Source organism: Haliotis rufescens, unplaced genomic scaffold, assembly GCF_023055435.1.
Source record: "Haliotis rufescens isolate VD_foot unplaced genomic scaffold, xgHalRufe1.0.p SCAF_11, whole genome shotgun sequence".
Lineage (NCBI taxonomy): Eukaryota > Metazoa > Mollusca > Gastropoda > Lepetellida > Haliotidae > Haliotis > Haliotis rufescens.
The window spans coordinates 45197142-45219979 of record NW_025963791.1 but is presented as its reverse complement, the minus strand read 5'-3'; the positions used below and the strand labels follow the sequence as shown (position 1 = coordinate 45219979).

Genomic DNA, 22838 nt, shown 5'->3' with positions numbered 1-22838 from the left:
GTGTTGTACATCCTGTATTGTACTTTGTATTGTGTTGTACAGCCTGTATTTTACACTTTGTATTGTATTGTACATGTTGTATTGTACATGTTGTATTGTACACTTTGTATTGTGTTGTACATCCTGTATTGTACATGTTGTATTGTACACTTTGTATTGTATTGTACATGTTGTATTGTACACTTTGTATTGTTTTGTACATCCTGTATTGTACATGTTGTATTTTGGTTTCATTCAATATACAATGATCCCTCGCTACTACGCTACCTTCGGGGTCCAAATAATTGATGAGCATTATAGATGATCAGCGGTTTAACGAAGGTCGAGTCGTAGGTGGTAGATGACCAACAAAACAGTATACATGCTCTGCCTACCTAACATGATCTATGTTGCACGTTTCAGAAGTTATTCATGATTCATAGTGTAAAAAAAGAATTGATCGAGTATTAATCTGCGCTTCAAAAAACAACAACACATCATATCCCTTTGAGGTGAATAAGCAGGTAGATCTATAACAAACTTGGTCAATAAAAGTATGAAATTGGATATAATTGCTCCCAATCTACCGGTGATTTAGTTGAAACGTACCCAGTGATACCACTTTAAAAAAATATAATGCAATGGTCGGAAGAAACTGTATCTGAAATCATTATTTTATCAGAAATAATATATTCCAATATAATGTTATTTTAGCTGCAGCTTCCACCATATATACTTAAAATTATAAGAACCACAAGCGTAGCACTTTGGTACAGATTGTATGCAGGATATTTTTTGACGTATGGAACGATTTTGACCAGTCACCGTAAGGACTTCCCGCGCTACATGTATTTCGATTGCAAAAACGTTATGTTGACATTTAATAGACAAACTGCCTCAAATATGACTTTTAGCGAGTAATGGTACGACATTTATGATATGTGTATCCATTCTCTTGCAACTAAAGTTCGTTTAAAGGCATCAATAGCGGTAATCTGACCGTGGTTGCTGTAAATAACAGTGAGTTGTGCGATCTACCGATCACTTCGCATAAGATTATTATAATTATTGAATGAAATTTTGAATATAATTAAAAAAATAAATTGCAAACATTAGTCCAGATAAACAATGAACATTTTTTTTTATTACCAGATATTATAATAATCTAGAATGAAATTCCGTACTTCAGTTCGGATTTGTTGACTGGTATTTCCGGTGTTACGTGATCAGCTGATAATGTTTTCTGAGATGGGGGAAAACATCGCGTCATTGGAAAACTAGTAAATTTTGGGAGCCATGCTTTACCACGCGCTATAACCGAGTTAGCGCTATATTGAAGGGCGCAATAACAAGGGAACACTGTATTATATTTTCACTGATTTTGATGGAGACAAATTGCATTAGGGCAGTTTAATGATTTATTAACTTTTGACAGGACAAATTTGAAAAAAGTCCTTGGGCCATTTTGAATGACAGTCAGTGTCTTAGAACATTAACTGATCTGAAATCCAGTCATTTTACATTTTTTTTGCAACATCTACTTTCAAATATGAATAGCCAGAGCTTGACAATGACAAGTCTTCATTAGGGCTGAACTCTCCATATCATATAGTATTTAATAATCCCCGAGAGTACTGATCATTTCACACCCACCCAGAGCCCGTACATCATCACGGCAACCGCGTGACATCACCTTCAGCAAGAAATAAGCAGACATGATGCATGCTTCGAGAGCTTTCACACCACACCAATACACACATATATCCACTTTGAATATACTATTCCAGTTCTAATACTTACTAGAAAGAGAAAGTACTGATTTTTAAAAAATGGCCAAGATGTTTACTTTATTTGTTTTCAATTAGCATTAGTATTTTGTATTTGTTTCCAGGAATACAGTTATCAATGCGACTCCCCTGTAATCTGCTAATGTATAATGCTGGCTCTCGCTGACGACAGCCTCTCATTGCTTCATTATTCTCTCCTCAACCACATAGTCTCTATATTCGGAATAATTCACTTGGAAATAACCGCGCCTTCATTATTGCAGATTGTATGTTTTCTGGCAACATAATCAATCTTGCTAAGACTGGACCAGGGGTCTCATATATATCCTCCATATGCAGAAAATAATGAATAAACCATGAGCACACATCTCCTGGGAGGACGTCTATCACACCACGTCTCAAACATGGTCGTCATTCCAGGTGCAGGACTGATCATGTAACTATTTGTTTAAGCCTTTGCCTGTATGAGAAGGAGGAATTCGTAACAGAAACGACAGGCAGGAATGAATGCTTTTAGGTCAACTTGGAAAATCTCAAGTGTAAAACGGGCTTCATAACATATTAGGTTTCTATTTGTCACTACAAGAGGAAGATGATATAATCATATTTGATTAAAATACAATGCGTTGACAAGAGATAAGTACATGTATTGCCAGTTAGGCAAGGCACAGACAAATAGGCAAAATCATGTCTTTATTGGATAGAGCGTGGGAGGGTGAGAGTAAATCCGTTATGGAGCGTGGATGAGAGTGAATCTGTTATGGAGTATGGGTGAGAGTGAATCCGTTATGGAGCGTGGGTGAGAGTGAATCCGTTATGGAGTGTGGGTGAGAGTGAATCTGTTATGGAGCATGGGTGAGAGTGAATCTATTATGGAGCATGGGTGAGGGTGAATCCGTTATGGAGCGTTGGTGAGAGTGAATCTGTTATGGAGTGTGGGTGAGAGTGAATCTGTTATGGAGCATGGGTGAGGGTGAATCCGTTTTGGAGTGTTGGTGAGAGTGAATCTGTTATGGAGTGTAGGTGAGGGTGAATCTGTTATGGAGTGTAGGTGAGGGTGAATCTGTTATGGAGCGTGGGTGAGAGTGAATCTGTTATGGAGCGTGGGTGAGAGTGAATCTGTTATGGAGTGTGGGTGAGAGTGAATCTGTTATGGAGTGTGGGTGAGAGTGAATCTGTTATGGAGGATGGGTGAGGGTGAATCCGTTATGGAGCATGGGTGAGGGTGAATCCGTTATGGAGCGTTGGTGAGAGTGAATCTGTTATGGAGTGTAGGTGAGGGTGAATCCGTTATGGAGCTTGGGTGAGAGTGAATCTGTTATGGAGCATGGGTGAGGGTGAATCCGTTATGGAGCGTTGGTGAGAGTGAATCTGTTATGGAGTGTAGGTGAGGGTGAATCCGTTATGGAGCGTGGGTGAGAGTGAATCTGTTATGGAGTGTGGGTGAGAGTGAATCTGTTATGGAGCATGGGTGAGAGTGAATCCGTTATGGAGCGTGGGTGAGAGTGAATCTGTTATGGAGCGTGGGTGAGAGTGAATCTGTTATGGAGTGTGGGTGAGAGTGAATCTGTTATGGAGCGTGGGTGAGAGTGAATCCGTTATGGAGCATGGGTGAGGGTGAATCCGTTATGGAGCGTTGGTGAGAGTGAATCTGTTCTGGAGCATGGGTGAGGGTGAATCCGTTATGGAGCATGGGTGAGGGTGAATCCGTTATGGAGCGTTGGTGAGAGTGAATCTGTTATGGAGCATGGGTGAGAGTGAATCCGTTATGGAGCGTGGGTGAGAGTGAATCCGTTATGGAGTGTGGGTGAGGGTGAATCCGTTATGGAGCGTTGGTGAGGGTGAATCCGTTATGGAGTGTGGGTGAGAGTGAATCTGTTATGGAGTATGGGTGAGAGTGAATCCGTTATGGAGTGTGGGTGAGAGTGAATCTGTTATGGAGTGTGGGTGAGGGTGAATCCGTTATGGAGCGTTGGTGAGAGTGAATCTGTTATGGAGTGTGGGTGAGGGTGAATCTGTTATGGAGTGTAGGTGAGGGTGAATCCGTTATGGAGTGTGGGTGAGAGTGAATCTGTTATGGAGTATGGGTGAGAGTGAATCCGTTATGGAGTGTGGGTGAGAGTGAATCTGTTATGGAGTGTGGGTGAGGGTGAATCCGTTATGGAGCGTTGGTGAGAGTGAATCTGTTATGGAGTGTGGGTGAGGGTGAATCTGTTATGGAGTGTAGGTGAGGGTGAATCCGTTATGGAGTGTGGGTGAGAGTGAATCTGTTATGGAGTATGGGTGAGAGTGAATCCGTTATGGAGCGTTGGTGAGAGTGAATCTGTTATGGAGTGTGGGTGAGGGTGAATCTGTTATGGAGTATGGGTGAGAGTGAATCTGTTATGGAGCATGGGTGAGGGTGAATCCGTTATGGAGCATGGGTGAGGGTGAATCCGTTATGGAGCGTTGGTGAGAGTGAATCTGTTATGGAGCATGGGTGAGAGTGAATCCGTTATGGAGCGTGGGTGAGAGTGAATCCGTTATGGAGTGTGGGTGAGGGTGAATCCGTTATGGAGCGTTGGTGAGGGTGAATCCGTTATGGAGTGTAGGTGAGAGTGAATCTGTTATGGAGTATGGGTGAGAGTGAATCCGTTATGGAGTGTGGGTGAGAGTGAATCTGTTATGGAGTGTGGGTGAGGGTGAATCCGTTATGGAGCGTTGGTGAGAGTGAATCTGTTATGGAGTGTGGGTGAGGGTGAATCTGTTATGGAGTATGGGTGAGAGTGAATCCGTTATGGAGTGTGGGTGAGGGTGAATCCGTTATGGAGCGTTGGTGAGAGTGAATCTGTTATGGAGTGTGGGTGAGGGTGAATCTGTTATGGAGTGTAGGTGAGGGTGAATCCGTTATGGAGTGTGGGTGAGAGTGAATCTGTTATGGAGTATGGGTGAGAGTGAATCCGTTATGGAGCGTTGGTGAGAGTGAATCTGTTATGGAGTGTGGGTGAGGGTGAATCTGTTATGGAGTATGGGTGAGAGTGAATCCGTTATGGAGTATGGGTGAGAGTGAATCTGTTATGGAGTATGGGTGAGAGTGAATCCGTTATGGAGCATGGGTGAGAGTGAATCTGTTATGGAGTATGGGTGAGAGTGAATCCGTTATGGAGTATGGGTGAGAGTGAATCCGTTATGGAGTGTGGGTGAGAGTGAATCTGTTATGAAGCGTGGTTGATAGTGGCGTAACGATACGGCGATACAGTATTGTATCCCATTGCACAGCCTACGATATGATGCATCGATTTGGAAAGCATGTATCGCGATACATACAATATTTTCATAACACAGTTTTACTTACCATATTTTCTTGAGTATAGTGCGCCCTTTTTTCCCAAAAACACAGCTGTGTAGAAGGGGATGCGCATTATACACGAATTAATGAGTTTTGAAGTTTTTCCCCCATGGAAAGACATTACCGTGAGCACGTAACACCGGAAATACCATGTCAACAAATCCATACTGAAGTTCGCAAATTATTCATGTTATTACACTGTCTGGCTAGAAAAAGTGTTCTTTGTATATCTGGACTTTTGTTTGTAACTTATTTCATTAATTTTATTCAAAATTCCTTTTAATATTGTTTTAAATAATTTCGGCGAAATCGTGTATGAAGCGATCGGAAGATCGCACAACTCACTGTTATTAACAGCAACCACGGTCAGATTACCGCCATTGATGCCTTGAAACGAACTTTAGTTGACAGAGAATGGATACATATATCATAAATGCCATACTTTGATTCGTTAAAAGTCATATTTGTTTTTGTTGGACGATTCTATGTCAATTCTCGCGATCAAGCGATCACGTGCACGGGAGCCTTGACGGTGACTGGTCAGACTGGTTCCATGTAAAAAATAATACCCGGCAATGGCGATCAGCTGCTTCGCTTAGGGTTATTATTATTTTAAATATGTTTAGTAAAAGCTGCATCTAAATTAACAAGATATTGGAATATATTATTCCTGATAAAAAAAATAGTTTCAGATCCAACTTTTGCCGATCCTTGCATTAAAATGCTGTAAAGTTATATCATTGGGTGTGTCTTGACCGAATCACCGGTAGATTCCAAGAAAATGTGTGTACAGCTGATTGCTGTGTCCGGCTAAGTTTACGAGAAAATACACAAGGTAATCTTAATCCCTGGATATAAAACAATGCCTAGCTGAACAAAAAATATAATTTAAACGGTAAATCAACATGTCTGGTGTTTTTTTATCTCAAATTTCGAATTTGTACTGATGAAGTTTCTCATCACCCGTTTGTTTGCCGGACTTCGCTGAAGGAGTACAGTGTAATTTTTTCTGCGCATAATATTCAATTATTTTTTTTTCCAAAATATTGAACCCGCTAGAGGGGGGTGGGCATTATACATTGGTGCGCACTATACTTAAGAAAATACATGAAATACGTTTAACAGTTTCAAAGCCAGTTTGTTGTTTCAGTAAAACATACTGTATTGCTGACAATTTGCTATAACAGTAAATAAACACCTTATATCTTCTTCAACTGTACTTGTCACATCTTTTAGAGAGCAGAAAGACATCAACTTGGCTTACCTTGTACCAGTAAACACTGTATCGTGATACGTATCATATCGCGACCCCTGTATCACGATACGTAACGTATCGCGACCCTCCCGTATCGTTACACCTCTAGTGGTTGAGTGTGAATCCGTTATGGAGTGTGGGTTAGGGTGAATCCATTATGGAGTGTGGGTGAGGGTGAATCCGTTATTGATGTCAATACAGGAGGCAACGTGTAGCAATGGAGCCCTGGCATCGGACAGTGCTATACTTATTGTTATACTTATTATCAATAATAAGCTATTGGTTACAGGCAACTTACAGCCTCATGTCTGTAATCACTGAACATTCCACACTGAAGTGTGTAAGACATAAAGGCCCTTCTGGTATCACTTCAATCTCTTAAGACTCAAACCTAGCACTGCAGGTAAATATCTCTTGTATTTACAATCTTTAAAATACAGACATATATTCTGACCATCATTAACTTATCTGATTATGTGTTTACTGAAAGGGGCATGGGTGGTTGAGTGGGGTAAGGCACTGTAAGGAGCTTTGCAGGATCAGCTGTACTTGAGCCATCAGCGCTGTACCCATGATCACTGGTTTCACCAAAGTGATAATTCCTGGGTCACCTTGCCATTTCCTCCCACCCCTGATATGAATGAAATACAGTTCCACGTGACATTTATCCCAAGTATAGTGCAACTCACCAGATGTCCAAATGGAACCGGTCAGTGTGGGCAGCATCCAAGTCACTGTTAAAGAAAAATGAAAATGATTGTCAACTTTTCAAAACTATCAAAATTCACACCGATAGCTGGTATTCAAAACTAACAAAAGAATGTATAGTCTACCACTAACACTGACAGATAACAGGCAGCCATCCTCTAACACTGACAGACAACAGGCAGCCATCCTCTAACACTGACAGATAGCAGGCAGCCATCCTCTAACACTGACAGATAACAGGCAGCCATCCTCTAACACTGACAGATAACAGGCAGCCATCCTCTAACACTGACAGATAGCAGGCAGCCATCCTCTAACACTGACAGATAACAGGCAGCCATCCTCTAACACTGACAGATAACAGGCAGCAATCCTCTAACACTGACAGATAACAGGCAGCCATCCTCTAACACTGACAGACAACAGGCAGCCATCCTCTAACACTGACAGATAGCAGGCAGCCATCCTCTAACACTGACAGATAACAGGCAGCCATCCTCTAACACTGACAGATAGCAGGCAGACATCCTCTAACACTGACAGATAACAGGCAGCCATCCTCTAACACTGACAGATAACAGGCAGCCATCCTCTAACACTGACAGACAACAGGCAGCCATCCTCTAACACTGACAGATAGCAGGCAGCCATCCTCTAACACTGACAGATAACAGGCAGCCATCCTCTAACACTGACAGATAACAGGCAGCCATCCTCTAACACTGACAGACAACAGGCAGCCATCCTCTAACACTGACAGATAACAGGCAGCCATCCTCTAACACTGACAGATAACAGGTACACATCCTCTAACACTGACAGATAACAGGTACACATCCTCTAACACTGACAGATAACAGGTACACATCCTCTAACACTGACAGATAACAGGCAGCCATCCTCTAACACTGACAGATAACAGGCAGCCATCCTCTAACACTGACAGATAACAGGCAGCCATCCTCTAACACTGACAGATAACAGGCAGCCATCCTCTAACACTGACAGATAACAGGCAGCCATCCTCTAACACTGACAGATAACAGGTACACATCCTCTAACACTGACAGATAACAGGCAGCCATCCTCTAACACTGACAGATAACAGGCAGCCATCCTCTAACACTGACAGATAACAGGTACACATCCTCTAACACTGACAGATAACAGGCAGCCATCCTCTAACACTGACAGACAACAGGCAGCCATCCTCTAACACTGACAGAAAACAGGTACACATCCTCTAACACTGACAGACAACAGGCAGCCATCCTCTAACACTGACAGATAACAGGCAGCCATCCTCTAACACTGACAGATAACAGGTACACATCATCAAACGCTGACAGATAACAGGTACACATCATCAAACGCTGACAGATAACAGGCAGCCATCCTCTAACACTGACAGAAAACAGGTACACATCCTCTAACACTGACAGACAACAGGCAGCCATCCTCTAACACTGACAGATAACAGGTACACATCATCAAACACTGACAGATAACAGGTACACATCATCAAACGCTGACAGATAACAGGCAGCCATCCTCTAACACTGACAGACAACAGGCAGCCATCCTCTAACACTGACAGACAACAGGCAGCCATCCTCTAACACTGACAGATAACAGGTACGCATCATCAAACGCTGACAGAAAAAAGGCAGCCATCCTCTAACACTGACAGATAGCAGGCAGACATCCTCTAACACTGACAGATAACAGGTACACATCATCAAACGCTGACAGATAACAGGCAGCCATCCTCTAACACTGACAGATAGCAGGCAGACATCCTCTAACACTGACAGATAACAGGTACACATCATCAAAAGCTGACAGATAACAGGTACACATCATCAAACGCTGACAGATAACAGGTACACATCCTCTAACATTGGCAGATAACAGGTACACATCTTTTAAATTGACAGATAACAGGTACACATCCTCTAACACTGACAGATAATAGACTTATAGACTAATCTTGCTGTGACCGTTGTGAGTTTTGTGCGTCCATCTCAATGTAACCCGTGTGTGTGATGTGCGGCCATCTCGATGTAACCCTCGTTCGTGATGTGCAGCCATCTAGATGTGACTGGTGTGCTTGATGAGCAGGCCATCTCGATGTGACCAGTGTGCATGATATGAGGCCATCTTGATGTGACCGTTGTGAGTTTTGTGCGTCCATCTAGATGTGACCAGTGTGCGTGATGTGCAGCCATCTCGATGTAACCCATGTGCGTGATGTGCTGCCATCTAGATGTGACTGGTGTGCGTGATGTGCGGCCATCTTGCTGTGACTGGTGTGCGTGATGTGCGGCCATCTCGATGTGACTGGTGTGAATGATGTGCGGCCATCTGGATGTGACTGGTGTGCGTGATATGCGGCCATCTAGATGTGACTAGTGTGCGTGATGTGCGGCCATCTTGCTGTGAGTGGTGTGCGTCCATCTTGATGTGACCAGTGTGCGTGATGTCCGGCCATCTTGCTGTGAGTGGTGTGCGGCCATCTCAATGTGACCAGTGTGCGTGATGTGAGCCCATCTTGATGTGACGGTTATAAGTTTTGTGCGTCCATCTAGATGTGACCAGTGTTCATGATGTGCGGCCATCTTGATGTGACCCGCGTGCGTGATGTGCGGCCATCTTGATGTGACCCGTGTGCGTGATGTGCAGCCATCTCGATGTGACCCGTGTGCGTGATGTGCGGCCATCTTGATGTGACTGGTGTGCATGATGCGCGGCCATCTTGATGTGACAGGTGTGCGTGGTGTGCAGCCATCTCAATGTGACTGGTGTGCGTGATGTGCAGCCATCTGGATGTGACCAGTGTGCGTGATGTGCGGCCATCTGGATGTGACAGGTGTGCGTGGTGTGCAGCCATCTCAATGTGACTGGTGTGCGTGATGTGCAGCCATCTCGATGTGACCAGTGTGCGTGATGTGCGGCCATCTGGATGTGACAGATGTGCGTGGTGTGCGGCCATCTCGATGTGACCCGTGTGGTTGATGTGCGGCCACCTTGATGTGACAGGTGTGCGTGGTGTGCGGCCATCTTGATGTGACCCATGTGCGTGATGTGCGGCCATCTTGATGTGACAGGTGTGCGTGGTGTGCGGCCATCTCGATGTGACTGGTGTGCGTGATGTGCGGCCATCTTGAAGTGACAGGTGTGCGTGGTGTGCAGCCATCTTGATGTGACTGGTGTGCGTGATGTGCGCCCATCTTGATGTGACCAGTCTGCATGAAGTGCGGCCATGTCGATGTGACCAGTGTGCGTGATGTGCAGCCATCTTGATGTGACTGGTGTGCGTGATGTGCGGCCATCTTGAAGTGACAGGTGTGCGTGGTGTGCAGCCATCTTGATGTGACAGGTGTGCGTGGTGTGCGGCCATCTTGATGTGACCCGTGTGCGTGATGTGCGGCCATCTTGATGTGACAGGTGTGCGTGGTGTGCGGCCATCTCGATGTGACTGGTGTGCGTGATGTGTGCCCATCTTGATGTGACCAGTCTGCATGAAGTGCGGCCATCTCGATGTGACCAGTGTGCGTGATGTGCAGCCATCTTGATGTGACCCGTGTGCGTGATGTGCAGCCATCTCGATGTGACTGGTGTGCGTGATGTGCAGCCATCTTGATGTGACTGGTGTGCGTGATGTGCGGCCATCTTGAAGTGACAGGTGTGCGTGGTGTGCGGCCATCTCGATGTGACCCGTGTGCGTGATGTGCGGCCATTTATATGTGACCTTTGTGCGTGATGTGCAGCCATCTAGATGTGACCCATGTGCGTGATGTGCGGCCATCTTGACGTGACTGGTGTGCGTGATGTGCGGCCATCTTGATGTGACTGGTGTGCATGATGTGCGGCCATCTCGATGTGACCAGTGTGCGTGATGTGCAGCCATCTTGATGTGACCCGTGTGCGTGATGTGCGGCAATCTCGATGTGACAGGTGTGCGTGATGTGTGGCCATCTTGATGTGACTGGTGTGCGTGATGTGCGGCCATCTAGATGTGACTGATGTGCGTGATGTGCGCCCATCTCGATGTGACCAGTGTGCGTGATGTGCAGCCATCTTGATGTGACCCGTGTGCTTGATGTGCGGCCATCTCGATGTGACTGTAGTGCGTGATGTGCGGCCATCTTGATGTGACCAGTGTGTGTGATGTGCGGCCATCTCGATGTGACCGGTGTGCATAATTTGCAGTCACTGACAGAAGGCTTTAGACAGATTAAGCTGGTGCTGGTGCTGACACTTCAGCGTTATAAACTGGCACTAGTCATGTAGTCCTTGCCAAACTGCCCAACAGTTAAGGTAAGAACTAGTAGACATTTGCCATTTTTAAGGACTAGTGGACTAAAAGTGGTAGTTTATCTGTGGTTTCAATTTTAGGATTGTCTCTTTTCTAGAATTTCACAAGATGAAGTGAATGGAATGGTGTTGGTTTTCTACATGATCTGATAAATTCACATGATGCAATCCACAGAATGAAAACAAAAATGGTCACCCCCGGCCGTTTGCCCATTCTTCCATTGACATTACCAATCAGTGACATTTAGTCCTGGCTTCCAGTTGTCCAACACTATCAGCGCTAATTACTGTAAAGTGTTGGCTTCCATTGTCTATTGCTTATCACCTATCAGCGCTAATTACTGTAAAGTGTGGGCTTCCATTGTCTATTGCTTATCACCTATCAGCGCTAATTACTGTAAAGTGTTGGCTTCCATTGTCTATTGCTTATCACCTATCAGCGCTAATTACTGTAGTGTTGGCTTCCATTGTCTATTGCTTATCACCTATCAGCGCTAATTACTGTAAAGTGTGGGCTTCCATTGTCTATTGCTTATCACCTATCAGCGCTAATTACTGTAAAGTGTGGGCTTCCATTGTCTATTGCTTATCACCTATCAGCGCTAATTACTGTAGTGTTGGCTTCCATTGTCTATTGCTCATCACCTATCAGCGCTAATTACTGTAAAGTGTTGGCTTCCATTGTCTATTGCTTATCACCAATCAGCGCTAATTACTGTAAAGTGTGGGCTTCCATTGTCTATTGCTTATCACCTATCAGCGCTAATTACTGTAAAGTGTGGGCTTCCATTGTCTATTGCTTATCACCTATCAGCGCTAATTACTGTAGTGTTGGCTTCCATTGTCTATTGCTCATCACCTATCAGCGCTAATTACTGTAAAGTGTTGGCTTCCATTGTCTATTGCTTATCACCAATCAGCGCTAATTACTGTAAAGTGTGGGCTTCCATTGTCTATTGCTTATCACCTATCAGCGCTAATTACTGTAAAGTGTGGGCTTCCATTGTCTATTGCTTATCACCTATCAGCGCTAATTACTGTAGTGTTGGCTTCCATTGTCTATTGCTCATCACCTATCAGCGCTAATTACTGTAAAGTGTTGGCTTCCATTGTCTATTGCTTATCACCAATCAGCGCTAATTACTGTAAAGTGTGGGCTTCCATTGTCTATTGCTTATCACCTATCAGCGCTAATTACTGTAAAGTGTGGGCTTCCATTGTCTATTGCTTATCACCTATCAGCGCTAATTACTGTAAAGTGTGGGCTTCCATTGTCTATTGCTTATCACCTATCAGCGCTAATTACTGTAAAGTGTGGGCTTCCATTGTCTATTGCTTATCACCTATCAGCGCTAATTACTGTAGTGTTGGCTTCCATTGTCTATTGCTTATCACCTATCAGCGCTAATTACTGTAAAGTGTGGGCTTCCATTGTCTATTGCTTATCACCTATCAGCGCTAATTACTGTAAAGTGTGGGCTTCCATTGTCTATTGCTTATCACCTATCAGCGCTAATTACTGTAAAGTGTGGGCTTCCATTGTCTATTGCTTATCACCTATCAGCGCTAATTACTGTAAAGTGTGGGCTTCCATTGTCTATTGCTTATCACCTATCAGCACTAATTACTGTAGTGTTGGCTTCCATTGTCTATTGCTTATCACCTATCAGCGCTAATTACTGTAAAGTGTGGGCTTCCATTGTCTATTGCTTATCACCTATCAGCGCTAATTACTGTAAAGTGTGGGCTTCCATTGTCTATTGCTTATCACCTATCAGCGCTAATTACTGTAAAGTGTGGGCTTCCATTGTCTATTGCTTATCACCTATCAGCGCTAATTACTGTAAAGTGTGGGCTTCCATTGTCTATTGCTTATCACCTATCAGCACTAATTACTGTAGTGTTGGCTTCCATTGTCTATTGCTTATCACCTATCAGCACTAATTACTGTAGTGTTGGCTTCCATTGTCTATTGCTTATCACCTATCAGCGCTAATTACTGTAAAGTGTGGGCTTCCATTGTCTATTGCTTATCACCTATCAGAGCCCATTATGTGCTGTCTTCCCTTGTTAAGTTTCCACCTTTTGTTATCTTATTACTTGTGTTGTTCTTACATGTACATGCATATGTTCTCTGGCTCATAGCATTCATTCACCTGATGAAGGAGTAAGCATATACTCTGAAACGTTGTGTTCCTCATAATAAAGAAGTTGACATCCATAAATTCTCTCCCTTAAAAATGGTCTGGTTCTCAGTCACTGGCATATACAGGAAACATATCCCTCTCAAGAGAATTTCAATTTTCAAAAAAATATATGTGAATAAAAGAAATAATTTGACATAACTCTTCTCAGCCACTGATAATGATCAGAAAGACATTTTCAAAATAGCCATTTCTAAAATTGATGAGAATTCTGTGAACACCATTGATAATCACGGTGCATAGGAGCTTTATAAGCTTTGTGGTTAAAGAGACGTTTATTGTTCCTGTTGGTCAGACAATACACAATGCCTTAACATCAGCAGTGGCCACTTTCATGTGAAACATGATGAGCACAAGGCTAGCATCAGCTGGGAGACAGAACTGATATTGCTGTGCCAGATGTTTCCTGCAGCAGATAATAGGGACCCCATTATCTTTAGTCTGCGATAATAGGGACCCCATTATCTTTAGTCTGAGATAATAGGGACAACCCTATCTTTAGTATGAGATAATAGGGACACCCTTATCTTTAGTCTGAGATAATAGGGACCCCATTATCTTTAGTCTGAGATAATAGGGACCCCATTATCTTTAGGCTGAGATAATAGGGATCCCATTACCTTCAGACTGATATAATAGGGACAACCCTTATCTTTAGTCTGAGATTATAGGGACCCCCTTATCTTTAGTCTGAGATAATAGGGACCCCATTATCTTTAGTCTGAGATAATAGGGATCCCATTATTTTTAGTCTGAGATAATAGGGACAACCCTTATCTTTAGGCTGAAATGATAGGGACCCCCTTATCGTTAGGCTGAGATAATAGGGATCCCTTATAGAACCCTAAATAGCAAAAGGCACAACTTCAGTATGTGACTGATAGATTTGCCAAGATTTCAATCAAATACACTGAATTGTTTTCGAGTTCTGCCCCGGAAAAGGAAATGACTATGGACGGACAGACGGACGGACGGACAGACGGATGGACAGACGGCCTGGTTGATCGCTGTATTTTGTTTAAACATATTTTTTATTTTTTTGTTTAAACATATTTTATTCTCATGAAAAGGATTGGGCACAGGTTATCACAACTTAGAACACCCTCTCCCATCTATTTACATGTATGCTTATTTACAGTTAATAAATCAAATGACAGAAAGGAAAGGAAAGGAAAGGAAAGGAAAGGAAAGGAAAGAGATAGAGAAATGTATGTACATTCACACTGCTCACTCAAACCTTTTTGCTTTCTTTATATATGTATGAACATTCCTAAAAATGCTTTCGTTCACATGATTAGGTAAAAATTGCATTTCCAACTAGCATCAGGTCAATATTTACATCACAAGTATCTTTCACAATTAACAATAGTGAGTGCATCAATTCGTTTCTAGCTGATTTAAATAAAGGACATTCAATGAAAAAATGATAGGAATTTTCACATGGGCTGCCACATCGGCATTTTGGATCCTCGTTTAAACCTTTTCTAAATAAGTCATTTTTTAATTCACTGTCATCATATCTTAATTTTGTATGTATTATGTTAATTTTCCTTAAACCATATGAGAAATATGATGGAACTGTAGGACTATCTGTTGTTAAACTGGATTTAAATCGAGGGAATGTTTCAATATTCCTTTGCTGAATAGGTAATGTATTCCACAATTTGATCGCGGATGGTATAAACGAGGATTCCGATAACTTAGTACGTAATAGAGGCATAGTTATATTGTGAGCGGTTCTAAGGTTGTATGTTACGTTTGTCCCGACAGAGTGAGGTACTAGATCTTTAAGGTATGAAGGTGTCATATTGTTGTACATTTTATTGAATAAACACAATTTACGTTTTCTCCTATGCTCTGATAGGGGCTCCCTGGAAGTTTCGAAATATAAATTTTTGACGGAAGTATAGGTTGGTAAACCAGTTACAATTCTTGCTGCTTCCAGTTGGAGTTTTTCTAATTTGTCACTCTGCTCCTTGGTACAACCGTCCCAAACTTCACATGCATATTCATAATGTGGTCTAATAAACATTACATAAATCTTACTCAACACACTACGACAGAGCATATACTTAAGCTTTCTCATTGAATGAATCATCTTTGATGTTGTTTTAATAGTTGAATCACTGAATCCCAAGTTGACCACTTGCCCGATGACGACAATATAACACCCGGGTATTTGTGTGTTTTAACATTTTCAATGTTTTGATTATCCAAAAATAATTTCAAAGTTCTCTGCAGCTCTTTTGTGGAAACGAGAATTGATTTTGTTTTGCTCGGATTATATAGAATTAACCAGTCTTGAGCCCATTCATTAATTTATCGAAGGCTTTACACACTTGATTATATAATTCCAACAGTTTGTGGACGGTCGAGTGACCAGCTTGGAATCCTGATTGGTATTTGTATAGCAACGAATTCTCATGAAAATAATTGTGCAAGTGCTTGAACACAACTCGTTCGAATACTTTCCCGATACAGCTTATCAAAGATATTGGTCTATAATTTGAGGAAAGTGTTGGGTCACGTTTTTTCAATAATGGCATAACATGACCCTCTTTCCATTGACTTGGATATGTACGCGTTCTCAATGAGATATTGAATAATAGACATAAGACTTCACTTAAAGATGCTACAGTATGTTTCAGAATTTGCGATCTAATGCGATCTGGGCCCGAAGCTTTATTCAAAGAATGAGACTTTATTATATCACTTATTTCATATACGTTTATTCGCAATGTGCTAAATGTTTTATCTGTACGTTTTTCCACATTTGGCAATATCGCCTTACTTCCATCAACATCTGCTATGCATGAAAAATACTTGTTTAACTGGTTAGCTTTATCTAAATCTGAGTATATATTTGGGCTTTCGTCTGTGACATGTCTGCGCAGAGGGGGAATAGATAAAGTCTTACCTGTATTTTTCACTAAATATCGTAACAATTTCCAATAAGGAGATTTGTTTTCTGAGTTTTCCTTTGCATAATATTTCATATTATTTACCTTATTTCGCTGTATCCCCCTGCATTATATGCTGGGGGGATAACAATTGAGGATGTCGGCAAGTGTATTTCATGATGCACACACAGACATTCACCAAAAATTGAGGATGTTGGCAAGTGTATCTAATGATGCACACACAGAGGCACATCCACCCATAACTTAGGATCTTGGCAAGTGTATTTCATGATGCACACACAGAGGCACATCCACCCATAATTGAGGATGTTGGCAAGTGTATTTCATGATGCACACACAGACACATCCACCCATAATTGAAGATGTTGGCAAGTGTATCTAATGATGCACACACAGACACATCCACCCATAATTGAGGATGTTGGCAAGTGTATTTCAAGATGCACACACAGACACATCCACCCATAATTGAGGATGTTGGCAAGTGTATTTCAAGATGCACACACAGACACATCCACCCATAATTGAAGATGTTGGCAAGTGTATTTCAAGATGCACACACAGACACATCCACCCATAATTTAGGATGTTGGCAAGTGTATTTCATGATGCACACACAGACACATCCACCCATAATTGAAGATGTTGGCAAGTGTATTTCAAGATGCACACACAGACACATCTTCCCATAATTGAGGATGTTGGCAAGTGTATTTCATGATGCACACACAGACACATCTTCCCATAATTGAGGATGTTGGCAAGTGTATTTCATGATGCACACACAGACACATCTTCCCATAATTGAGGATGTTTGCAAGTGTATTTCATGATGCACACACAGACACATCCTCCCATAATTGAGGATGTTGGCAAGTGTATTTCATGATGCACACACAGACACATCCTCCCATAATTGAGGATGTTGGCAAGTGTATTTCATGATGCACACACAGACACATCCACCCATAATTGAGGATGTTGGCAAGTGTATTTCATGATGCACACACAGGCACATCCTCCCATAATTGAGGATGTTGGCAAGTGTATTTCATGATGCACACACAGACACATCCACCCATAATTGAGGATGTTGGCAAGTGTATTTCATGATGCAAACAGACACATCCTCCCATAATTGAGGATGTTGGCAAGTGTATTTCATGATGCACACACAGACACATCCACCCATAATTGAGGATGTTGGCAAGTGTATTTCATGATGCACACACAGACACATCCACCCATAATTGAGGATGTTGGCAAGTGTGTTTCATGATGCAAACAGACACATCCTCCCATAATTGGGGATGTTGGCAAGTGTATTTCATGATGCACACACAGACACATCCACCCATAATTGAGGATGTTGGCAAGTGTATTTCATGATGCACACACAGACACATCCACCCATAATTGAGGATGTTGGCAAGTGTATTTCATGATGCACACACAGACACATCCACCCATAATTGAGGATGTTGGCAAGTGTATTTCATGATGCAAACAGACACATCCTCCCATAATTGAGGATGTTGGCAAGTGTATTTCATGATGCACACACAGACACATCCACCCATAATTGAGGATGTTGGCAAGTGTATTTCATGATGCAAACAGACACATCCTCCCATAATTGAGGATGTTGGCAAGTGTATTTCATGATGCACACACAGACACATCCACCCATAATTGAGGATGTTGGCAAGTGTATTTCATGATGCACACACAGACACATCCACCCATAATTGAGGATGTTGGCAAGTGTATTTCATGATGCAAACAGACACATCCTCCCATAATTGAGGATGTTGGCAAGTGTATTTCATGATGCAAACAGACACATCCTCCCATAATTGAGGATGTTGGCAAGTGTATTTCATGATGCAAACAGACACATCTTCCCATAATTGAAGATGTTGGCAAGTGTATTTCATGATGCACACACAGACACATCTTCCCATAATTGAGGATGTTGGCAAGTGTATTTCATGATGCAAACAGACACATCCACCCATAATTGAGGATGTTGGCAAGTGTATTTCATGATGCAAACAGACACATCCACCCATAAATGAGGATGTTGGCAAGTGTATTTCATGACGCAAACAGACATATCCACCCATAATTGAGGATGTTGGCAAGTGTATTTCATGATGCACACACAGACACATCTTCCCATAATTGAGGATGTTGGCAAGTGTATTTCATGATGCACACACAGACACATCTTCCCATAATTGAGGATGTTGGCAAGTGTATTTCATGATCCAAACAGACACATCCACCCATAATTGAGGATGTTGGCAAGTGTATTTCATGATGCAAACAGACACATCTTCCCATAATTGAAGATGTTGGCAAGTGTATTTCATGATGCACACACAGACACATCTTCCCATAATTGAGGATGTTGGCAAGTGTATTTCATGATGCAAACAGACACATCCACCCATAATTGAGGATGTTGGCAAGTGTATTTCATGATGCAAACAGACACATCCACCCATAAATGAGGATGTTGGCAAGTGTATTTCATGACGCAAACAGACATATCCACCCATAATTGAGGATGTTGGCAAGTGTATTTCATGATGCACACACAGACACATCTTCCCATAATTGAGGATGTTGGCAAGTGTATTTCATGATGCACACACAGACACATCTTCCCATAATTGAGGATGTTGGCAAGTGTATTTCATGATGCACACACAGGCACATCCAGCAATAATTAAGGATGTTGGCAAGTGTATTTCATGATGCAAACAGACACATCTTCCCATAATTGAAGATGTTGGCAAGTGTATTTCATGATGCCCACACAGACACATCTTCCCATAATTGAGGATGTTGGCAAGTGTATTTCATGATGCAAACAGACACATCCACCCATAATTGAGGATGTTGGCAAGTGTATTTCATGATGCAAACAGACACATCCACCCATAAATGAGGATGTTGGCAAGTGTATTTCATGACGCAAACAGACATATCCACCCATAATTGAGGATGTTGGCAAGTGTATTTCATGACGCAAACAGACACATACACCCATAATTGAAGATGTTGGCAAGTGTATTTCATGATGCACACACAGACACATCTTCCCATAATTGAGGATGTTGGCAAGTGTATTTCATGATGCACACACAGGCACATCCAGCAATAATTAAGGATGTTGGCAAGTGTATTTCATGATGCACACACAGACACATCCACCCATAATTAAGGATGCTTTCACAAGTGAATTTTCATGATTTACATATTTTGTTATCAATACTCACAATCGGAATTTTTCATTCCACTCAGGGTTGAGAGTGTTGGGTATCACAGCGGTTGTCTGGATGTATTTGGCAGGCACCAGGTCCTTCACAAGTTCCTTGTCCTTCTTCTTGCGCAGACTGGTCGAGAACTTACGCAGTCCACGGCGCTCCTTCTCCTTCGTCCTTGTCCCTGATTCCTCGTCAGATGAGAACAAGGTGTTGGGATCGCCTTCAGAGGGATGGCTCGGCTGGATCCCCAGCATGCAGTAGGGGTCACTGAAACCTGTACCACACAGTAGTCAGTAAGTCCAGTAGGGGTCACTGAAACCTGTACCACACAGTAGTCAGTAGGTCCAGTAGGGGTCACTGAAACCTGTACCACACAGTAGTCAGTAGGTCCAGTAGGGGTCACTGAAACCTGTACCACACAGACTTTAGTAGGTCCAATAGGGGTCACTGAAACCTGTATCACACAGTAGTCAGTAGGGGTCACTGAAACCTGTACCACACAGTAGTCAGTAGGTCCAGTAGGGGTCACTGAAACCTGTACCACACAGTAGTCAGTAGGTCCAGTAGGGGTCACTGAAACCTGTACCACACAGTAGTCAGTAGGTCCAGTAGGGGTCACTGAAACCTGTACCACACAGACTTTAGTAGGTCCAATAGGGGTCACTGAAACCTGTATCACACAGTAGTCAGTAGGGGTCACTGAAACCTGTACCACACAGTAGTCAGTAGGTCCAGTAGGGGTCACTGAAACCTGTACCACACAGTAGTCAGTAGGTCCAGTAGGGGTCACTGAAATCTGTATCACACAGTAGGTCCAGTAGGGGTCACTGAAACCTGTACCACACAGTAGTCAGTAGGTCCAGTAGGGGTCACTGAAACCTGTACCACACAGTAGTCAGTAGGTCCAGTAGGGGTCACTGAAACCTGTACCACACAGTAGTCAGTAGGTCCAGTAGGGGACACTGAAATCTGTATCACACAGTAGGTCCAGTAGGGGTCACTGAAACCTGTACCACACAGTAGTCAGTAGGTCCAGTAGGGGTCACTGAAACCTGTACCACACAGAAGTCAGTAGGTCCAGTAGGGGTCACTGAAATCGGTACGACACAGTAGGTCCAGTAGGGGTCACTGAAACCTGTACCGCACAGTAGTCAGTAGGGGTCACTGAAACCTGTACCACACAGTAGTCAGTAGGTCCAGTAGGGGTCACTGAAACCTGTACCACACAGTAGTCAGTAGGTCCAGTAGGGGTCACTGAAATCTGTATCACACAGTAGGTCCAGTAGGGGTCACTGAAACCTGTACCACACAGTAGTCAGTAGGTCCAGTAGGGGTCACTGAAACCTGTACCACACAGTAGTCAGTAGGTCCAGTAGGGGTCACTGAAATCGGTACGACACAGTAGGTCCAGTAGGGGTCACTGAAACCTGTACCGCACATTAGTCAATAGGTCCAGTAGGGGTCACTGAAACATGTACCACACAGACTTTAGTAGGTCCAATAGGGGTCACTGAAACCTGTATCACACAGTAGTCAGTAGGGGTCACTGAAACCTGTACCACACAGTAGTCAGTAGGTCCAGTAGGGGTCACTGAAACCTGTACCACACAGTAGTCAGTAGGTCCAGTAGGGGTCACTGAAATCTGTATCACACAGTAGGTCCAGTAGGGGCCACTGAAACCTGTACCACACAGCAGTCAGTAGGTCCAGTAGGGGTCACTGAAACCTGTACCACACAGTAGTCAGTAGGTCCAGTAGGGGTCACTGAAACCTGTACCACACAGTAGTCAGTAGGTCCAGTAGGGGACACTGAAATCTGTATCACACAGTAGGTCCAGTAGGGGTCACTGAAACCTGTACCACACAGTAGTCAGTAGGTCCAGTAGGGGTCACTGAAACCTGTACCACACAGAAGTCAGTAGGTCCAGTAGGGGTCACTGAAATCGGTACGACACAGTAGGTCCAGTAGGGGTCACTGAAACCTGTACCGCACAGTAGTCAGTAGGGGTCACTGAAACCTGTACCACACAGTAGTCAGTAGGTCCAGTAGGGGTCACTGAAACCTGTACCACACAGTAGTCAGTAGGTCCAGTAGGGGTCACTGAAATCTGTATCACACAGTAGGTCCAGTAGGGGTCACTGAAACCTGTACCACACAGTAGTCAGTAGGTCCAGTAGGGGTCACTGAAACCTGTACCACACAGTAGTCAGTAGGTCCAGTAGGGGTCACTGAAATCGGTACGACACAGTAGGTCCAGTAGGGGTCACTGAAACCTGTACCGCACATTAGTCAATAGGTCCAGTAGGGGTCACTAAAATCTGTACGACACAGTAGGTCCAGTAGGGGTCACTGAAACCTGTACTGCACAGTAGTCAGTAGGTCCAGAAGGGGTCACTGAAATCTGTACGAGACAGTAGGTCCAGTAGGGGTCACTGAAATCTGTACCACAAAGTAGTCAGTAGGTCCAGTAGGGGTCACTGAAACCTGTACCACACAGTAGGTGCAGTAGGGGTCACTGAAATCTGTATCACACAGTAGTCAGTAGGTCCAGTAGGGGTCACTGAAACCTGTACCGCACAGAAGTCAGTAGGTCAAGTAGGGGTCACTGACGTCTGTACCGCACAGTAGGTGCAGTAGGGGTCACTGAAACCTGTACCACACAGTAGTCAGTAGGTCCAATAGGGGTCACTGAAATCTGTACCACACAGTAGTCAGTAGGTCCAGTAGGGGTCACTGAAACCTGTACCACACAGTAGGTGCAGTAGGGGTCACTGAAATCTGTACGACACAGTTGTCAGTAGGTCCAATAGGGGTCACTGAAACCTGTACCACACAGTAGTCAGTAGGTCCAGTAGGGGTCACTGAAATCTGTACGACACAGTAGGTCCAGTAGGGGTCACTGAAATCTGTACCACACAGTAGTCAGTAGGTCCAGTAGGGGTCACTGAAACCTGTACCACACAGTAGTCAGTAAGTCCAGTAGGGGTCACTGAAACATGTACCACACAGTAGTCAGTAGGTCCAATAGGGGTTACTGAAATCTGTACCACAAAGTAGTCAGTA

The 22838-nt window shown here is 43.3% G+C and overlaps 1 protein-coding gene across 6 annotated transcripts in view; it reads right to left on the bottom strand.

The window, feature by feature from the left end:
* LOC124121055 (BAI1-associated protein 3-like) overlaps window positions 1-22838 on the bottom strand; it is a 266273-nt gene that overhangs the window by 89658 nt on the left and 153777 nt on the right. For all 6 annotated transcript variants that reach the window (XM_048392841.1, XM_048392838.1, XM_048392837.1 and 3 more), the window contains 2 exons: window positions 19787-20048; window positions 7039-7083 (listed from right to left, as the gene is read on the bottom strand). In XM_048392841.1, the coding sequence (XP_048248798.1) occupies window positions 7039-7083; window positions 19787-20048 (307 nt within the window). The remainder of the gene's footprint in view (window positions 1-7038; window positions 7084-19786; window positions 20049-22838) is intronic.